Genomic DNA, 19,500 nt, shown 5'->3' on the forward strand with positions numbered 1-19,500 from the left:
ACCCAAGTGTCCCCTACCCCATAAATAAATATGTTTTTAAAAAGCAAACAAACCCAGGAAATGGCAACAATAAAATAAGAATTTGATTGGGATGAGCATAGGCATTCAAACCATAGCAGAAGCTGTGTAAGAAAACTATTGGATTCATGCTGTGTGTGTGTTACTGAGTACTGTGTTTTACACATAATTTATTAAACAATAGTGTAAATATCATATATATGTATATATATACACATATATATGTATATGTATATATATATATATATATATATATATATATATATATATAGCCTAGAACCAATATAATCGGTTTAGATTACTGCATATCGAATATTACATATCTTAATTATTTCATTTAAATATGTGCATTCTGGGGGTCAGCAAGATGTCTCAACAGATAAAGGTACTTGTTGACATGCCTGACAATCTGAGTTCAGTTCCCTGACCCTTGTGTCTTAGTGTTTCTATCGCTGTTAAGTGACACCATGACCATGGCCTCTCATAAGGAAAACCGTGTAATTGGGGCTGGCTCACAGCTTCAGAAGTTTTGTTCATTATTAGCACGATGGGAAGCATGACTGCACACAGGCAGACATGGTGCCGGAGAGGAGGTGAGAATTCTACATCCAGATCACCAGGCAGCAGGAAGAGACAGTGGCCCACTAGTCCAGGCTTGAGCTCCTGAGTCCTCAGAGCCTGCCCCGGTGACACACTTCCCCAAGGCCACACCTACTCCAGCAAGGCCACCCTTCCTAATAGTGCCACTCCCTAGTGACCAAGCATTCAAACTCATGAGTCTATGGGGCCATTCCTAGTCAAGCCACCACACTGTATAAACATGGACGGGGAGAAATGACTCCACAAGGTTGTCCCCTGGCCTCTCCATGAGATCTGTGGCCTGCGTCCCCACACATCCATCAGGCACTCATAATAATAAATATGTTTTTCCTTTGGCTATGAAAACAACAAATGGTAGATAGAGAGATCTTAATGTATACATATTTCTTATCATAAAGGTTTGTTTTGTGCATATCTCTAAACGGACTTTATTTTCAGTACTATCCCTTAAAACAATTTTATATTCATAAGACTGGCTGTTCTTGGTGGAAGGAAGGGTGGTAACAAGGGGTTTGCCTACTGTGGTAACTTCTCTGACTTAGACTGAGCTTGGGGAGAGAGACTTTCCATTTACAAGTCATTTGCATATCTTCCTTTCATTGCCTCACTCCTTCCCCTTCATTTTTATTCTTTTTCTAGAGGCTCGCTAGACAGTGCAACCTATCTGGGGAAAATCAAGAAGTTCCTGGGATCAGTGGAAAAACAGAAAGGCTCTTTGAGCAAGCTTCGCATGGAGTGGACGTGTCTGTCCAGCCTCCTGACGGCCGCAGATCGGAAGCTGGTGGAGAGCCAACTGAGGCAGCTTGAACTTGGGTGGGAACTTGTGGAGCACCTGGCTCACAGAAAGTGTTTCCAGCAAGCCACAGAGCACAGCGAACTCACCCACCTCCTGAAGAGGGCCCAGGACCTTACGGTTTCCCTGCACGAGCAGCAGCAGTGCCTAACACTAAGTCTGAACGCTGCGGAACAGGCAGAGGTCGTGGACATGGTCACGCCAGCCGCTGAGCTCCAGACAATCAAGTACGAGTTTTCTGGTTTAAAGCGGCAAGCTGAGCTCCGTATGAAGAGGCTTTGGGGAGAAAAGGATAAGGAAACTCTGGACGATGCAATAAGTAACTTGAATAAGCAACTGGAGGCGCTGGAGCCGTTAAACCGAGAGGTAGAAAATCGGGTTAAAAAGTGTGACCTCCAGAACAAGGTAAAGGAGACTCTGTCATGGGTCAAGAATACGCTGGCAGACCTCACTGCTCCCATCGCCCTTCTCCCTGACGACATCCTTTCTCAGATCAGAAAGTGCAAACTCATCCACGATGGCATTCTGGGTAAGCAGCAGGCAGTGGAGTTGCTGGTGGAAGAGGTCAGAGGCATCGCCCCGAGCCTTGCGACGAGTGAGAGGGATGGTTTAAACACTCTCCTGGAGGATTTACAGAACCAACACCAAGCACTGCTTTTAAAATCCACTCAGAGGTCCCAACAACTAGAACTGAAGTTGGAAGAAAGAAGCAAATTGTTTGCGATTATAGGAAAGGCTCACCTCACGCTTGAAGAAAGCGAAACACTGATGTCTCCCATGAGGGAAAGAGCCTCCACGGAAGCCGAGCTGGAGCCTCGCCACGCCACCTTGAAGGCGTTCCAGCAACAGCTGCAAGACATGGAGAGCTCGATCTCAGCCCATCTTCAGGAACTCACAAATGCCTACAAGGATGCAAACGTGTTTGAGAGATTGTTTCTGGATGATCAGTTAAAAGCTCTCAAAACAAGGACCAACAGGACACAGAGATCCCTTCAGAGTAACTGTAACGAACTCGAGCACAAGATCAAGTCTTACAGAGAACTCCACAAAAAAACAGCGCTGCTTCAGAAAGAGGCTGAGAGCATCCAGCATGGCGGACGTCTCCCGCCCCATCAAGAGCTGAAACAGGATGCCAAAGAGCAACTCAGTCATTTTAGAGACAAGCTGGCTGCCATTCGAGGCAGCATCTCACAAGTGTTGACATCTGAAGAAGTGTTTGACTCTATAGGGCTAAGCTGGGACAGCTCACTGCTTGAACGGTTACAAACCCAAGTGTGTGAAAGGGAGAGGGAACTGGAGGAAAGAGTTAGGCAGCTGGACACGTGGTTAATAGCACGGGACAGATACCAAGCATTGCTAAGTAAGGTGAGGGCTGTGGATTTGCAAATTAAGAAAGGGGCTGAGTCACTGCAGAAAACCCCCAGTACCTCACCAGAAAACACCCTGCTCAAAGCACAAACTTTGATTCAGAAAATTGAAAAATCCAAACGCTTGCATGGCGAGATAATCAGGAAATTAAGCAACAACGAGGCTTTTGACGACTCGTTCAAAGAGAGCGAGATGCCACAACTAAAGCTAAGTGCAGAAGAGAATTCTAGGCTTCAAGAGGCCCTCCAGAACATGCTGCTAGAATTGCAACCAAAAGAAATGGGTGAAAAGGCGTTCCAAGATAAGCTAGAAAACTCCCTACATGTTTTAAAGCAAATAAAGTCTCGGTTAGAGCAGCCTTTATGTGTAAATTTGGGGGTTCAGCATATTCAACACGAGCAGGAGACTTGGGAAGCATTCGGGGAGCAAGTTGAGGCAGAAATGTGTGGTCTTAGAGCCATGAGTGTTACCGGGGAGCAAAGAGAAGAAAACGCTTCTGGAAACGGTGACATGGAGGCAAAATTACGGGACATTGAAGGTCTTCACATGGAACTTAGCAAAAGCATTGATTTACGCACAGTAAGTTGTCTCTGAAATTAGGCGTTTAAGGAAGGTGTTGATCCTTACTGGCTGTTGTTTTGCTCCAGGTTATGTCAGTACTTCTAAAGGGGGTCCAGGTTCTACAGAACTCTCTGCAGGAAGACACCTGCCTTCTAAAAGGCCGAGAGCCGCTTTATCATGTTGACTCGCTTAGTGTTAAACTGCAGTGCCTTACTGAGAAGCGATGAAGCAGACATCTTTGTTTCCTTCATAAGCCCCATTGAAATCAGAACAAGGGTTTTTTCCCCCTTTAGTGATAGTAAAATGATATAAAGTAGAAGTTTGGTACAGAGGAAAGGACAGCAAGTATAACTAATGTTTATTTAGAACTTACTTTGTGCTGGTAGAGGGTGTTTTGGTTAGCCTTGATAAGTGGAAATTGAGGGCTAGGGGTGTAGCTCATTGGCAGAGTGCTTGCCTAGCGTGGGCCAAGCTCCTGGGTTCACTGAAAAGAAAAGTTAAAATAAGAAAGTTGTATCTCAGAAACATGAAGATCTTCCTGTGGTGTTCGTACAGCAGCAACAAAAATCAGGATTCAGATTGACCTTTGTCTAAGTCTACAGCAGGCAACCTTACATGTAAGGCCCACTGGCCAAATCCTGTCCATGCGCTTGATTTATAAATAAAGTTTTATTGGGGCACAGCCATACCTGTTATTTAGGTAATGTCTGTGGCTGCCTTCTTGCTGCAACAGCAGGGTTGGGTAGTTGTGATAGCTTGCTGACTTCTGTTGGAGAACAACTCTAGCACGCTCCCTGTCTCCTTCTGATAGCTGGCAAGTGTCTTAGTGAGGATCCCAATGTACCAGTAGTGGTTAGCTGGTACCCAGTACTCTTCTCTAGCTCGTTATCTTTAATCTACAGAAGGGGGAACCTCATTTCTTTTACTCAGAGTTAGTATAAGATAGTGGGTATAAACGCCATAGACGTATAAGAGACGGTAAATCCTTGTGTGCTATTTAAATGGCTTTGTAAGAAATGCTGAATAATTCTAGCACCTCGTTTGCTTTTAACGGTTTCCAGAAACAGTCTGTATAACAGAGTATAGCACTTACCCCACCCAGGAATAATTTGATTAGGGCTGGACGGGAAGAGATCTTTAAGTTCATTTGCTGTTTCCATGACAAGGCCGAGCTATAGGGACATCCGATGATGTCTGAACTGAGTTGACGGCAGATGTGCTAGTCATTCGAAAAGCAAGAGGTCTGGCTCCTTGGAGGCTGTTTTCATTTGTCTGTAGATAGTAAGGTTGTAGATATTATATGCAGTGCTTCATCCCATTCATAGCCTTGTGCAAGAATCCCAAAATAGGAATTATATACGACAAGATTAGTGAGACGTTACTTTAATTTTAAATTAGATTTTCTCTGAAAATATGACTGTTTTTCCTTTTAGTTACACATTTTTAAATATTAATGGTAGTGCTATAAAAAAACCTATATAAAACCTATAAGAACAAGCAGTCAGCTCTCCTAAGACTCAGGGAATGAGTGAATGCACCATATTTGAGAATAACAGTAATCCCCCAAATTGGGAAATAACATGACAGTGCTTGATCTCCCAATTCACCAGGGTGTCCTGAATGATGCCTATGAAAGTGCGACCCGCTATGACGAGCTAGTCACCAGGGCAGCGAGGATCATCACGACCCTGGAAGCCACACTTTCATCGTTCAGAGTAGACCTTCACAATCCCCGAGAGTCACTGGAGCAGGCCCGCCTTCAACAGAAGGAGTTGCAATTGGTGGTGGCTGATTTACAGGGCCTCACTGAGGCACTAGGGGCTATCTCCAGCCCTGAGGCCAAGGAGCAGCTTCATTGCACCTCACAAGCATTAGCAACTAATAATTCAGCCGTGAAGGCAGGGCTGCAAGCCCAGGAGGCTGAGGAGGAAAGGTAGGTTGCCTGTACTTTCTTTTTTTTTTTTTTAAGATTTATTTATTTAATGTATACAAGTACACTGTAGCTGTCTTCATACACACCAGACCTCATTACAGATGGTTGTGAGCCACCATGTGGTTACTGGGAATTGAACTCAGGACCTCTGGAAGAGCAGTCGGAGCTCTTAACCGCTGAGCCATTTCTCCAGCCCCTTGCCTGTACTTTCAATTAGCAGAGCATTGTTTTATATGTCTTTATAATTAATTAATGTGCACATCGGGGGACATCTGAATGTGGGAAAGTTTTAAAAAGTCGCCAAAGAAAACCATGCTAGGTGTTTTATTATATTTTAATTTCTTCTTGTTTAGTATTTGATACATATAATAATAGTACATATAAAATGCGTAGATAGTATAAGGGATGAAGACAAGACAAACATCTTTTTACCCAGTGTCCAAAATAAACCTCATTAACTTGAACTCTCTCATGAGCTCCTCCTTCTCCCTTCACTAGGAAATAATCAATTCCCTAAATTTTATATTGTTGTATTTTTGCTGTATTTATGTCCTGTTCTGCAATCTTCATTCTGTTCTTCTGTAGCTCCACATTTTTCAAGCTCATAAGGTTTAGTCACACTCTTGTCTGTAGCGTAGCACACTTCATTGTTGATGGACGTTTGAGTTTCTAGTTCTTGCATTAAACAACAGTGCTTCTAGGAACATGTTGAAGAACAGGAGCCTCCCTTGGTTATGTAAGATTGTGGTAGCCCAGATCAAGGGGATGCAACTCCTAGCATTAAATTGCCCACTAATTTCCACTAAAGCCAGTACATATTCTAGTTATTCCCCCTCCTTGCTAACACTTGTCATTAAACAGTAAGGGTGGGCTGGAAGTGGCTCAGTGTGTAAAACTGCTTGCTTTGCAAACATTGAGGACCCAAGTTCAAATCCCCAGAACCCATGCAAAAACTTGGGCATGGCCTCTTCATGCACCTGTAATCCCAGCTCTACAGGGGCAGAGCTAAGAGGATTCTGTGCCTTGCTGGCAGCCAGTCTGCTCCAGGTTCAATGAAGGACCCTGTCTCAAGAGAGAAGATAGGGAATAACAGAGCAGGTCACTAGATGGCCTCCTTGGCCTTCATGCATGTGCCGAGGTGGGCTCTTCTGTTCACATATGTGTCTATACCTTGTGTGTGTACAGAATAAGAGGCTGGCAGTCAGGTGACTCACATGCGAACACAAATGCACACACACAAAGTGTAGTGTGTTTTTGTTTATTTTGTTTTTTGCTGTTGTTTTGAAACTACCATCTTGCTTCAAACTCACTATGTAGACCAGAATAGCCTTAAACTTAAGGCAATCCCCTGCCTCAGCTTCCTGAGTTGAGTGTTAGGATTTCAAATTTGAGAGTTTTTATTTTAAGTTATCTATTAATTTTGTTTTTGTTTTTAACTAGGGAGTAAACACAAGGTCACACATATGCTCTACCCCTGACCTACATTCTAGCTCCCCCCAAACAGAATTTTAAATTATCCTCACTGGGAGATTTAGGCAGTGCCTACTTAGTGTATATAATTTATAGTGCTTTAAAAAATACATCACGAATATAAACTATCCCCATTTTATTTTTTAACTATATAACATTCTCCCTTTTCCTCATTGTAACAAATATTTTATAAAAGTAATCACAATCCATGTATACAATTCTGTGATGACTTGTTGCAACTTACTTAACCTTGTTTCTTGCTAGATAGTCTTTTTGCTGTTTTAATTATTGCAATTATGTATAAAAGGCTTTTACTACTCAATAATTTTTATCCTGATTTTGGTAAATTCTTTATATTTGAGATTAACTCTCTAAAACACGCAGCTAAAATAGGAATCCAAGTGAATCCATTTTTAAGATTACATGACTTTCTCCCAGAATTCAGCTTACTTACGGGTCATTGGTAGTGCATAAAAAAATCCCCGGCTCTTAATCTCGCTCTTCCTCTCCCTCTGTGTTTATGTCTGTCTGTCTGTCTGACTGCCTGCCTGTCTTAATGTATCTGTCCGTTTAAAGCCATCCCTATGTACCTTTGGGGATGAGTAGTCAATAAAAATGTTTAAATGCCTATAATGGCAAAACAAAGAAGCAAACAAACAAAACCCCTTTGTGTGTGTATGTGTAGGGGATGCCTTAATGAGAAATTAACTTAATTATTTTCTAACTGCCTCTTCAGGTGCCTGGAGAATTACAAATGCTATAGAAAAATGAAAGAAGAAATTTGCTCTCAGCTCAGGAAAATGGAGGCAGAACTCGGACAGTCCATATTTCCATTGCCCAGGTCTTACAAAGAAGCTTTAGCACGCCTGGAACAGAGCAAGGTAACACATCAGTTTGTGGGTATCTGTGTAAAGACCCAGGAGGACAAACAGGTGGCATCAGCAGAGGGCACAGCTCAGCTATAACCCATGGAGGTCGGTCTTCAAACACCCGTGAAAGTGTCCCAACCGGAGGCTGAGGTGGGAAGTTGATCTGACCCCTTCATTTGATCAGATCCATGGTCTCCCCAACCCCAGCATCCTGCCCTGTGGACCACCTTTCTAAACCTTCCCTTTCCTGATGTTTTGACAGAACGGTCACTGCATCTGTCCAGTTTTGATCATTTCCTGTACCATTGCTAAGTTATTTATTTATTTGAGTCAGAGTCTCCTGTATCCCAGGGTTCTCCTGACTCTACCCTTCCTCTGCCTCAAGTGCTGAGGTCACAGGCATGAGCCCACATCCCTGGTTTTACGTTAGTTTTGTTTGGTTTATTTTTGTTCACACAGTAGACAAGCCCCGTCCGACTTTGATGCATCCTCAGCTTGGAAAACAACTTTGATTTTTGCTTATTTTCATGTTAGAAACAGGGGTGCTATGTTGTTATGCTTTGGGTTTCTGTTCTTCTTATTTCTTATTTCTTTTCTTTTACTTCTTTTAAGATTTGTTTATTTTATGTGACTACACTGTTGATGTCTTCAGACACACCAGAAGAGGGCATCAGATCTCATTACAGATGGTTGTGAGCCACCATGTGGTTGCTGGGATTTGAACTCAGGACCTCTGGAAGAGCAGCCAGTGCTCTTAACCACTGAGCCATCTCTCAGCCCCATTTGGGTTTCTTAGCTACTTATTTATTTATTTATTTTTGAGGCAGAGTCGTGCCAAGGGGCTGATCTTGAACTTGCAGTCTCTCCGCCTTTGCCTTCTGAATGTTGGGATTACAGGTGGGAGCCTTCGCTTCCAGCTTGTCATTGTGATTTAGATGAGGCTTTTCATCTGCCAAAAAGACACTGAGCAAAACAGATGCATTGCTGGTTGACAGAGTAAACACTGTGTAAATGACCTTGCAAAATATTTACCTTTGAGAATCTTTCCTAACTCTAAAAAGTTTGCTTTCGGGTTATTTTAAATTCCCCACCCCTCCCCATACTCACCCCGCATTCATGCAGAATGTAATACGTAAATTTTTCTCTCCCAGACCCTAAGTGATTTCAAAGGAGGTGAATCTGGCCATAGTTGAAGAATATTAAAGTCATTAACTGGCCCGCATGGCGTCTCACCTTTAATATCAGTGCTCAGGAAGCAGAGGCAGAAAGATCTAAAAATCCTTAACTGTGCCACACTTCAGAATGAAAAGAGTGTAGACCTTAGCCGTTCATATTCCTTTCTCTTACAAGGTGCTAACATCAAATCTCCTGTCAACCAAAGAGGACTTGGTGAAACTCCGTCAGGCCCTCCGACGCCTGAGACGCAGGTGCACAGAAAACGATGCCACGCGTATGCTTGGCGTGGCCTCTGCTCTGTGGGAGACGTGGCTGGGTTTGCTGGAAGCCGCCAGAGAGTGGCAACAGTGGAATGGAGAGCTGAAGAGAGAGTGGAAGTTCATCAGTGAGGAGGTGAGTCCTTTACTCCCAACTGGCAAACCCTGCTGTGAGGCTGGCTTCTCTTCACTGCATTCTCATCCTTTCATTTGTACATCAGAGAGACACCACTTGTGAACGTCTGTCCAGGTCAGGCTTTCAAAAAGCCCCTGAGAAATTCTAAAGCCTCTTTCATAATAGTGGTGCTTTTTTTAGGTATCCTGCAATTCTCCCTGGAATCCGTGCCCTCCCTCCATCTTTACATGGTTCTGGGGATCAAACCCAGGTCTCCAAGCTTGCACAGCAAGCACCTTTAACCGCTAAACCAGCTTGTCAGCCCTCAGACCATTCTTACTAGAGAGGTAGTCGGCTTCTTGCTGGTGAAGCTTTAAGCTTCATTTTTTTTTTCCGGAGCTGGGGACCGAACCCAGGGTCTTACGCTTGCTAGGTCATTGCGAAGGTGAGTTAATCCTTAAAAATAACTGCCTTTGCATTCATGACAGCAAGGATTAGCACGGAGTAATGTGCGCGATAACTGACTAATAAATCAGCTCCAATTGTTAAGTGTGGAAATTAGTTATGGTGGGCCTAAAAATATGAAATTCTATGCTTTCTGAAAAGTGTCTCAAAGAAGACCTCTCTGACTCTGTCAGTCCCGACGATAGATTAGGCATGGTTAGGACTTATATATATTAAGAAAGAAAATGAGAAATCGCAGGAGACCATAGTATTTGGTCTTTCCATTGTGCCATGGATTCATGAGGTACAAATCAGAACAGAGGTTGAAAATTCTCTTTCCTTCATTTCAAAGTTTCTGGTGAATTTTCTGAGGATAGAAACATAATGAATCTAAACTTAATTGGTAGGAGATCACCCACGGTCAGCACTGCCCCACTGACCTGCTTAGATCTTAATACTCTTGAAATCAGTGTCACTTCAGCAGTGCTGGTGGGCCTTAATCAGTGAGCAGTCTCTTGGATGTTCAAACTCTAAGAAACTGTCAATCATCCCGGCTCTAGCGAGAGTCCCTGCCTGTCCACGATGACAGCGATCACCAGGCCCCTACCCTGTTGTCGAGAAATGTTCAGACATGTGCTTCTGGGTCCTTGCCTTGGCCTTAGGAAGTCACTATCTTTGCCATTTGATACTTAGGGAAACTGAGGCTCTGATTAATATTTCTTCTTACTTAAATAGTGGCCCAAGAGCCCTAACCGTAGACTGACTGTGTGGCAAGCCCCGGTGGGTTTCTGAATCCATACTAAAGGCTCTTCCATACAGTTATAACCTGGCAACCCAGCTATGCCTTGTACCTAGTGGGCACTCAGTAGGTATTTGTTGAGGGAAAACACTTGTTCAAATCCAAGCCTTGGCTGATTCTGAGCTTTTACTGTTTTATCACACTGCTGTTTCATAGCCATTTGAAGTCATATCATATTAGTTTCAGTCTTCCTCATTTAATTCTTTCTAATTACTCAAACAAACATTAGACCAGAATGTAGTAAAAAATAATGTTTTTAGACAAAGCTCCCTGAAGCCCAGGCTCACCACAAAGTAACTGTGCCCCTGAAGACGGCCCTGCACGTCTTAATCTTTCTGCCTCTCCCTCCCGAGCCCTGGGGTTACAGATGTGTGTTACTATCTGGTTTGGGCAACGGTGGAGCCAGGGCTTTGTGCGTGGGGCAAGCATTCCTACCAATCGAGCTCTGTTCCCAGCCTAACAACTGTATAACTTCAAAGGCCAGTACACATAAAAACATGTAATCACAGGAATACAGTTGTTGAAGTGAGCACTCTCAGTGTGCCTGCCTTAGCTCTTGCAGCCATGGAAAGGGTGATCTTCTGCCAGACTGTGAAGCCATCAACGTGGTGGCAGCTGTGCTCTTGGCTAGAAGACATCACTGTTGTTGCCTGTGGCGTGTTGGAATCCCCTCCCGGAAGGAAAAGTTCCGACCAACCGTTGACATTCCTGCCTGCAAGGAGCAAGTGGAGAAAGGGTCATTTAACCCAAGCTAGAGTTTCCAGGCACTCTCTGTGTTTTTCTGCCCTAACTGCCTGTGTCCTCAGGGTCTAGGGGAGGAGCTAGAGTGTGTAGGCTGGGAAGACTAGGGGAAGGGGCTCTATCTGTGCGGTGATCCTAAAGCCATCCTCCAGGCAGGGTGAAGACTTCAGCACCAGGTCAGCCAGGTTCCTGTCAGTAATTCTTCATGCTCTGTAAGTAAGCCCAGTAAACTCAGGGTCCCCAGACTTCAGGAGGAAGGGGTTTTCCTTAGAACCTGGTGGGAATGGGGATAGGGTGTACATGTTTTAGCAACAATACATAAAGTCAGTGGAACTCAGTAATATTCAGTCACTTGCCCGAGTTCACAGGTGACAAGAGAGGTTGGAAACTTACATGTTGTGTTCAATCACTGAGCTTCTAGGTTAACAGCTATCTGTGTCTGTCAGTGGATACATGATCGTGTGGGTTGTGGGTACCAGTATGGATGTGTGTGTGTGTGTTGCTAGAGAACAAACCAAGAGCTTTGTGCATGCCAGGAAAGCTTTCTGCCCCTGACCTGTATCCCTGACCTGTTGTATGATCTTAATGGAACCCTTATTCATTCACTAAAAATGGTACCTTCCCTGTACCTACCTAAGACCTAGCCATGCAAGATTCTGCTAGCTGGCACTGCCGGCCCCTTTGTGTCACTGTGATAAAATACTTTGACAAAAGCAACTGAAGGGAGGAAAGGTTGATCTGGGCTCAGGGTGCACGAGTACAGTCTGTCATGGCTCCTGCTGGCAGGAGCTTGAGGCAGGTGATGTCATAGCATTAGTCAGGAAGAAGACAGTGATTTGACTTTTTCCCCTTCAACACAACACCTTACTTTTTAAAGCTACTTGTCATTATTGATGTCCTAGTTAGCTCCAGCTGCCCACTTCTCACAGCGTCCTCATCTGAGGAAGCCTCAACAGAGGAAGTTCTCAGATCAGACTGGGCTGTGGTGCTGTCTGTAAGGGATTGCTGTGATTGGTAATTGAAGAGGTGGGCCTAGCCCAGCCTGCTGAGGCCCCTGGCTGTGTCAGAGAACCAGCTGAGCCAGTGAGGAGTGTGAGCTTGGGAGCGAGCCCGAGAGCACAGGAGAAACAGCTCAGTTCCCTGCCCTGACTTCCTTCAGTGATGGACTGTGGTCATAAATGGGTAAGACAAAACAAACCCTTTCCTTCCCCAGGTTGGTTTTGGTCAGAGTGTTTTTATCACGGCCATGGAGAGGAAGCTAGAACTGACTTTTAGAATAATGGTTTTATGCCTTGGGGGGGGGGGGTCTTGATGCAATGGGGCATCAAGTGCCGGAGCAAAGTGATTTCTTTAGAGATAACTGGGGATAGGAAGTTGGCATCATCTCATACTGTTGGGCCCCACCATCGCTTCTTCCTTCATTCCTGATTCTTCAGGTTCCAAGACTTCACTCTCCTTTACTGTGTGTGCGTGTGTGTATGTGTGTGTGTTTGAATGTGTGAGTGGTATGTGTGCATGTGCATGAATGTGTGTGCATGTGTGAGTGTGGGTGTGTGCATGTGTGAGTGTGCGAGTGTGTGTGTGCGCATGTGCATGAGTGTGTGAGTGTGTGTGCATGAGTGTGTGTGAGTGTGCGTGCATGTGAGTGTGTGTGCATGTATAAGTGTGTGAGTGTGTGTGCATGTGCATGAGTGTGTGTGTGAGTGTGTGTGTGAGTGTGTGTGTGCATGTGTGTGTGCATGTGCGTGAGTGTGTGTGCATGTGTGTGTATGTGAGTGTGTGTATGTGCATGTGTGTGTGTGAGTGTGTGTGTGTGTGCGCGTGCATGTGTGAGTGTGTGTGTGTGTGTTACCATGGTTCTTCACCTGTACGATGAACCTTAAATTTTATTAGGATTTTACATCCCAGGAAAGTCACCAGATGGTACAGAGACTTTTTCAAGGGCAGTGCCTATTATTCTGACTGTTTTCCTGGCTCAGGGACTTTATCAATTCAGCATGAAGCTTGCTGAGTTTTGGTTAATACGGTCACATGACTACCAACAAAATAAAAATGTAGCACACTTCCATCGTCACTGAACATTCCCTCATGCCTGTGGTGTTTGTTTTTATACCCGAGCAGGATACTGTTGGGTGGCTGGATGACAGTTGCCCATTCACAGGTTGAGCATTTGTGTGCTGGCTGGCTGGGCTTTGTGTCTCAGTCCCAGCCTTACAGCAACTTTGCCCTGAGAGTGGGCTCGCCAGCACGGGGTTGATTTTGTAAAGTGGCGCCAGGTGGGAGGAAGCAGACAGAAATGGCCTCAGAGGCTGTTTCATATTCTTTGCAGTCATCCATTTGTTCATTTGTGACCATCACACCAAGTGACATCTGACTGCATTCTGGGTTACACATGAGGCTCAACCCCAATAATTTTAGAAACCTTAGCTCTACCATTAGTCTCCTGTCAGCGTTTTTTTTAAAGATTTATTTAATTATTTATTTATTTCATATATGTAAGTCCACTCTCGCTGTCTTCAGATGCACCAGGAGAGGGCATTGAATCCCCATTACAGATGGTTGTGAGCCACTGTGTGGTTGCTGGGAATTGAACTCAGGACCTCTGGAAGAGCAGTCAGTGCTCTTAACTGTTGAGCCATCTCTCCAGCCCTCCTGTTGGCATTTCTGTTCCTTTATTAGCCTGCTGCTTCTAAGCGGGGAGGTGTGAAATGGCCTATCCCATTCTCTAGTCCAGGTGTAGCTGCCTGCCTGGGAACCAGGATTTCCAGTCATGCCATGGTTTGAGACAGTGGGAAGCACATACTCTCTAGATGGATTTCTTAGGGTGGGAACGGTCTCCCTCTGCACCGTGTATATCATAGCAACCCGGGACCCCACTTTTCATAGACCCTAAGACAGGAGGGCAGGCACCATATCCTGTTCCTCATGCTTTGGCTCATTTCCCCCCAGACAACATTAGAAGCATTGTTCATAATGGATTTGAACGGTAGTTGTAAGTGACATATATTATCTCCACCATGCAAGAAGCCCCAGCCTGTGACATCTCTCTTTGTCGCCATTAAAAGATTGGCTCACTTGACCTTCACACTGGGAAAGAAGTATGCCTTAGGCTCTGGGGACTCTGGGAGCTTACGGTAATTGACGTTAGGGCTCTGGCATCTTCATGGGTTTTATTTCTCACCCTCTGGTACATCCAGGGCCTTGCTCACCATGTCAGTCAGCAAGATAACGTAAGCGCTGTTGTCTGGTGTGGTATTTTGCAGTGGCAAGATGGGCCGCTGTTTGAACATAGAGTTAGGGCAGAATGATAAAATGAGTCTTGTGGCTAACGGGGATGAACTCAAGGCTTGGGGTGGGAGCAAAGAGCTTCCTTATTCAGGGGCCTTTGAGGCTGTTTGCCAAGTCTTTGTTCTGAGTCCAGGCTGGTAGAATTCCTAGTTTCTAGGTAGGCGTTGTAATAAGTTATGTATTTCTACGTTTTTCACACACCAGTGGTTGATCAGCGCAGCTGGTTCCGTGATCCGAGTGGCTCTCCTTTGGGAAGGTGTCAGGTTCACAGAGAATTGCCAGACCTAGTTTTACAGCATGGTGTAGACATTCAAAGTGAAGTCAAAGAGACTTGTAGGAAATTTCCCACATCCAGCAGTAGCCCAGCCTTTCATGGCGGGGCCATTCCAACCACCTCATGTAGACCTCGTGGGAATACCGTTCAAACCAACTGAAGCCTCAAGGGGAAATAAATCACTCTAGTCAAGAGCTTTCCCCCAGCCTGTCCATAATAGCATTTCCTCATCTGAGTCACGCAGCTACATGGGCAGTGGCTGGGAGCTACAGGATTCTTGATCGTAGAGGACTGATGTTCCCAGCTATGCTGAGCGAATAATGACTTTGAACCAGGATAGGCATTAGGAACGCTTTGAAGAGAGGATGTACAAAAACCGTGCCCACCGGGTAGATTTCAGATCTCAAAATCTTCATGCTGTCTCTGTTCTCGTTCATTCAATTAGATTGAACGAGAAGCAATAATTCTAGAGGATCTTCAGGAGGACCTTCCAGAAGTTTCCAAAGCAAAGGATACAGCTCCCACAGAGGAGCTCTGCCAGCTGTTGGACTCTCTTCGCCAGCACGAGGAGAGCGTGGAGGAGCAGCAGCTGCTGCTGGTCCTGCTTCTACAGCGTGTGAGGAACATCCAGAACATTCCCGAAGGCAGCGAGGCTGAGGAGACCATCCTGGCACGTGAGGAGATCAGGTCTATGCAAGAACGGTGCAACAGGTGAGATTTGTATAGAGATGGATTATTAAGGAAACGAAGGCTTCTGTTCAAAGTTAAAAAGTATTTTTTTTAAAAAAGTAGACAATAGCAAACGCTACAACAGAATCCACGCCCACAAGGATGCAAACAAGGGGACAGAAGAAGTGAATGATTGTAATGGAAATACACACGTCCTCCATTACTGTGGGAAGAGCTTGCACACCCTTAACCTCAAATGTGTGTGGTTTTGCACTTTGGTGATACCTATTGACTGTAGGGAATTTCGATTGTGGGGAATTATAAAGACCAACGTGAAAGTCTAATCTCACCGTGCAGCAGAAAACACACTCACCTTTCCCCTTGCTTTTTCACTGCGACTGTTGATATTCCAGTGCCTGACACAGTATTGTATTCTGCTGAGTCGCTGGTCAGCAGATTGTATAACGTATACAGGTTGATAATGTATACGTTGATATGCCGTAATATGTTTAAGTAAACCCCTTTAAAGATCCTTTAAAGCTCCGTCTGATTCCGTTGTGTCTACTGTGAAAGCCACAGCAGTGGATATGCAGTGGCAGAAGGGAAGGAGCAGTTTCCTCTTCATTCTCGGGCACTCAGCATCTCCATCCAATGGTGAGGGTCTCCCCCTCCCCCAGGTCTCACCCCACCCCAACCCCGCACGCACTGAGCGTTTCTCAGCTGACATCCACTCTGCAGTTCTGATGTAGCCACCTGCCGAAATTCTAAACTTTGAGCATTCAGTTTCACAAAGCTTCCCTGTTTCTGGTGCCAGCCACAAGTTGTGGGACGTCACCCGTGCTCCTGACTGTCTGGTTACTGGAACTTCTTCCAGAACCTTCCTTAGTAGCTCCCACGACTCAGGGAAACACTTAGGTTTGCTGATTCATCAATGGAAGATATATAAGGGGACAAAGGGAGAACAGTGTGGAAAGATGTGTGGGTCCAGGGCTGTGAGAATGGGGCAGCTTCCCTGGACACAGGCCCTGTGGGTACTTCTCCTGTTGAGCAGTCCAGGCACTCGGACCTTAGCTGTTTCCATGCTTCTGGGGGTCACATGGACCAATTTAAGCAAACATGGTCAACTCAGCCTTCAGTTGCCTCCCTGCTCTAGGGATCAGGGGAGGGTGAAGCAGATAGTCCCAGCCCCCCAGTCACATGGACAACTCTTACACACACACACACACACACACACACACACACACACACACACACACACACGGGAGGCTATTCAGGAGTCCGAAAAGAGACTTGCTCTTAGTGCAAGAGCACTCTCTCAGGAGTAAGGCCTTAGGTCAAGTGTGAGAACAGACTTTGGGCCAGGTGTGGTGACACACACCTATAACCCCAGCATTTATGGGGTTAAAAGAACAGGATCGAAGTAAGTTCAAGGCTAGTCGGGGGCTACATAGTGAAGCCCCATTTCAAAAAGAGAAAAGCAAACAAGTGATCTGATTGTATTCCTTTCTGTACAGAAATCGAGAAGAGTAGAACTGGAGAGCAGAGACCGAGTCTAGATTTCTATTGTGTTACCACAGGACAGATACCAAATAGTTCTTGGCAAAGACACCACCACCACCACACACACAGTTGCCCCTTCCGGAAATGGGTCAGCTGAAGAGAAATGAGCTGGTGGGCGTGGTCTGTCCTAAAAAGCCCACCCCTGGCTGATGACACTTGTCCCTTCATCTGGATGTGGGATCATGTGGGACAGATGGAAGCCAGAGATGGTAGTTGGAATATGCAGAGAGGATACTTGGGGATGAGAGTTTTGGGGACACTGTTGGTTGTATTTGATGTATGTTTGACCATAAGTCAGTAAAAACTGGTACTTTTTGGGCTGGAGAGATGGCTCAGCGGTTAAGAGCACTGACTGCTCTTCCAGAGGTCCTGAGTTCAATTCCCAGCAACCACATGGTGGCTCACAACCATCTGCAATGGGATCCGATGCCCTCTTCTGGTGTGTCTGAGTACAATGTACTCATATACATGAAATAAATAAATTAATTAAAAAAAACTGGTATTTTTCTGCTAGGGAGGGCAATGTTCTTTTGTGAATTCTTTATGAGTTCTATTTTGATGTAATTCCAGGCTTCTTCAGACAGCTCAAAAGAATAAGGAAGCAATCCAGACCGAAATCCAGGCACGGCATACTTTGATAAAGGAAATAAGAGATGTGAAACATTTATTTGAACAGATCTCAGCTTCTTTCCCAAACTTGCCATTAGAAGACCATCCAGAAAGAGCAGAGCAGTTTGAGGTAAGCAAGAGGGAAGAGTTGGCGTGAGTCGCTGAGTCTTCCTTTGAGTCCTGTGGAAGAGATAGCTCATTAGCCAGAGTTGGAGGGGCGGTCCAGGGAGACGGGAGGTCGGTGCACAGGGCGTACACTGTGTGCAGAGTTGTGAGGGGGGTGGGCATGGTTAGAAAATGGAGGGGAATTGAAGCCATGCGGGGAGAGAGGTCACTCTGAACTTCACAGCCCTATTATTGCTAACCATGCTTCAAGTGTGTTTGGTGGTCAGAGGCCTCGGCCCACAGATGAGGACTTCACTTCTTTTGAATGGGCATGAATCTCAGCTCTGAGAGGCACCACGCGTACATGGAAGGTCATTTTGAGAGCTCATTTCTTCAGAGTCATCTTTCATCCTATTCGTAGTACAAAAACGACATTGGGGACTTTAAAAAAAAACTTTAAATTTAATTTTTAAAGTTTACTTATTTTAATATTCCATGTATGTGTTTTGCCTAAATATATGCATGTATGAGCACCACGTGTGTGCCTGGTGCCCATGGCTGCTGGAAGAGAGGGTTGGATGCCCTGGAAATGGAGTGGAGGAATGGATGGTTGTGAGTCTCCGTGTGGGTGGGAGGAACCAAAGTCAGCTTCTCTGTAGGAGGAGCAAGAGCTCTTTACCACTGATCCATCTCTTGGTCCGTGTTTTTTTTCATTTTTATGGCTGTGTGTGTGCTTGCTTGTTGGAGCTCCTGGAACCAGAGTTACATTTGGTTGTGAGCTGCCAGGTGAGTGCTGGAAACTGAGCCTATGTCCTCTAAGAGCAGCCAGTACTCTGAACCACCCAACAGTCCTTCCAGCCTTAACTATGGGGATTGTATGCAAAATCTAATCTTGTTAACCACACAGCCCTTGGTTATAGTGTTGCAAAGGGAAGCCTACTGTACCCCAAAAGTTTTCTCTGTGGAGAAGCCATTGTGTCAGTCAGGAGCTGTGGACTGACACCTCTCATCCACCTGGTGGGGAAAACCGGATGCCGCATCGCCTGTGACTACACCACATTGCCCTGACTTTCCCTCTCTAGATGTCCATCAACTGAGGACGGAAACCAGGAGCAGGGTGTAATGGCACAGGGTCGAAACTGGGAATGGTTCCTCGGGACTGCTCAGCAGTCACTAGAGAGCTAACTGACACAAAAGCCCAGAAAAGTCAATAAGTAGGTTTTCCACTCAGCCTTTGGGAAGCTTTCCCAAACAGATGAGTTTCTCCTTTATAACTGCTGCAGGAGAACGCAGATCAGATTCTGTTTCTAGGCCACAGCCAATGGACCATTTGTTCAGAGCGCTTTTTATCTCCTGAAACCTACATTCTTTACCAGGAACTGTAACCCTCCCTTTTGAAAGGAGTAGGGCTCTGCCTGGCTGTCTAATTACATGAAACAGACACTTTTGCTTCAAGCAGGGGGCTCTCGGTGGCCTTGACTCATTATGATGATAATGTAGGAAGAAGTAGAAATAGCAACAAGTTAATAACAACACACAACACGGAAAAACCTTTGAAACTTCTGGCCGCTTGTTACGTTTTAGCTGATTGGAGGCTACTGAGATCCAGTCTATCTACAGGCACTGGAGAAGCAGAGGCTGTTCTGATGTCTTTCTAGCACAAGGGTCTGACACCACGAAGAGCTGTCAAGTTCGATCCTTACAAATTAGAAAGCATCGTCTGACTAAACCCCCCTATCTCTAGGGCTTAATCTGCTTGTATCAATAGGGAGGTTTTGTCATGTAAAGCTGGCTTGTTTAAATTGAGAGGACCCCAGAAACCTACTTTCACTTTTCTTTACGGCTAAATTT

General features: G+C 45.2%; 1 protein-coding gene across 16 annotated transcripts in view; it reads left to right on the forward strand.

The window, feature by feature from the left end:
• The window catches only part of Syne2 (spectrin repeat containing nuclear envelope protein 2), a 311,183-nt gene that overhangs the window by 157,126 nt on the left and 134,557 nt on the right, over nucleotides 1-19,500 (forward strand). For all 16 annotated transcript variants that reach the window (XR_015622059.1, XR_015622060.1, NM_001427326.1 and 13 more), the window contains 6 exon segments: nucleotides 1,258-3,358; nucleotides 4,951-5,273; nucleotides 7,480-7,624; nucleotides 8,963-9,181; nucleotides 15,152-15,417; nucleotides 17,506-17,674. Coding sequence is in view for 14 of the 16 variants with exons in the window: in NM_001427326.1 (NP_001414255.1) it covers nucleotides 1,258-3,358; nucleotides 4,951-5,273; nucleotides 7,480-7,624; nucleotides 8,963-9,181; nucleotides 15,152-15,417; nucleotides 17,506-17,674 (3,223 nt within the window). In the remaining 2 variants the exon portion in view is untranslated.

Source organism: Rattus norvegicus, chromosome 6 (assembly GCF_021556685.1).
Source record: "Rattus norvegicus strain SHRSP/BbbUtx chromosome 6, alternate assembly SHRSP_T2T, whole genome shotgun sequence".
NCBI classification, from domain to species: Eukaryota; Metazoa; Chordata; class Mammalia; order Rodentia; family Muridae; genus Rattus; species Rattus norvegicus.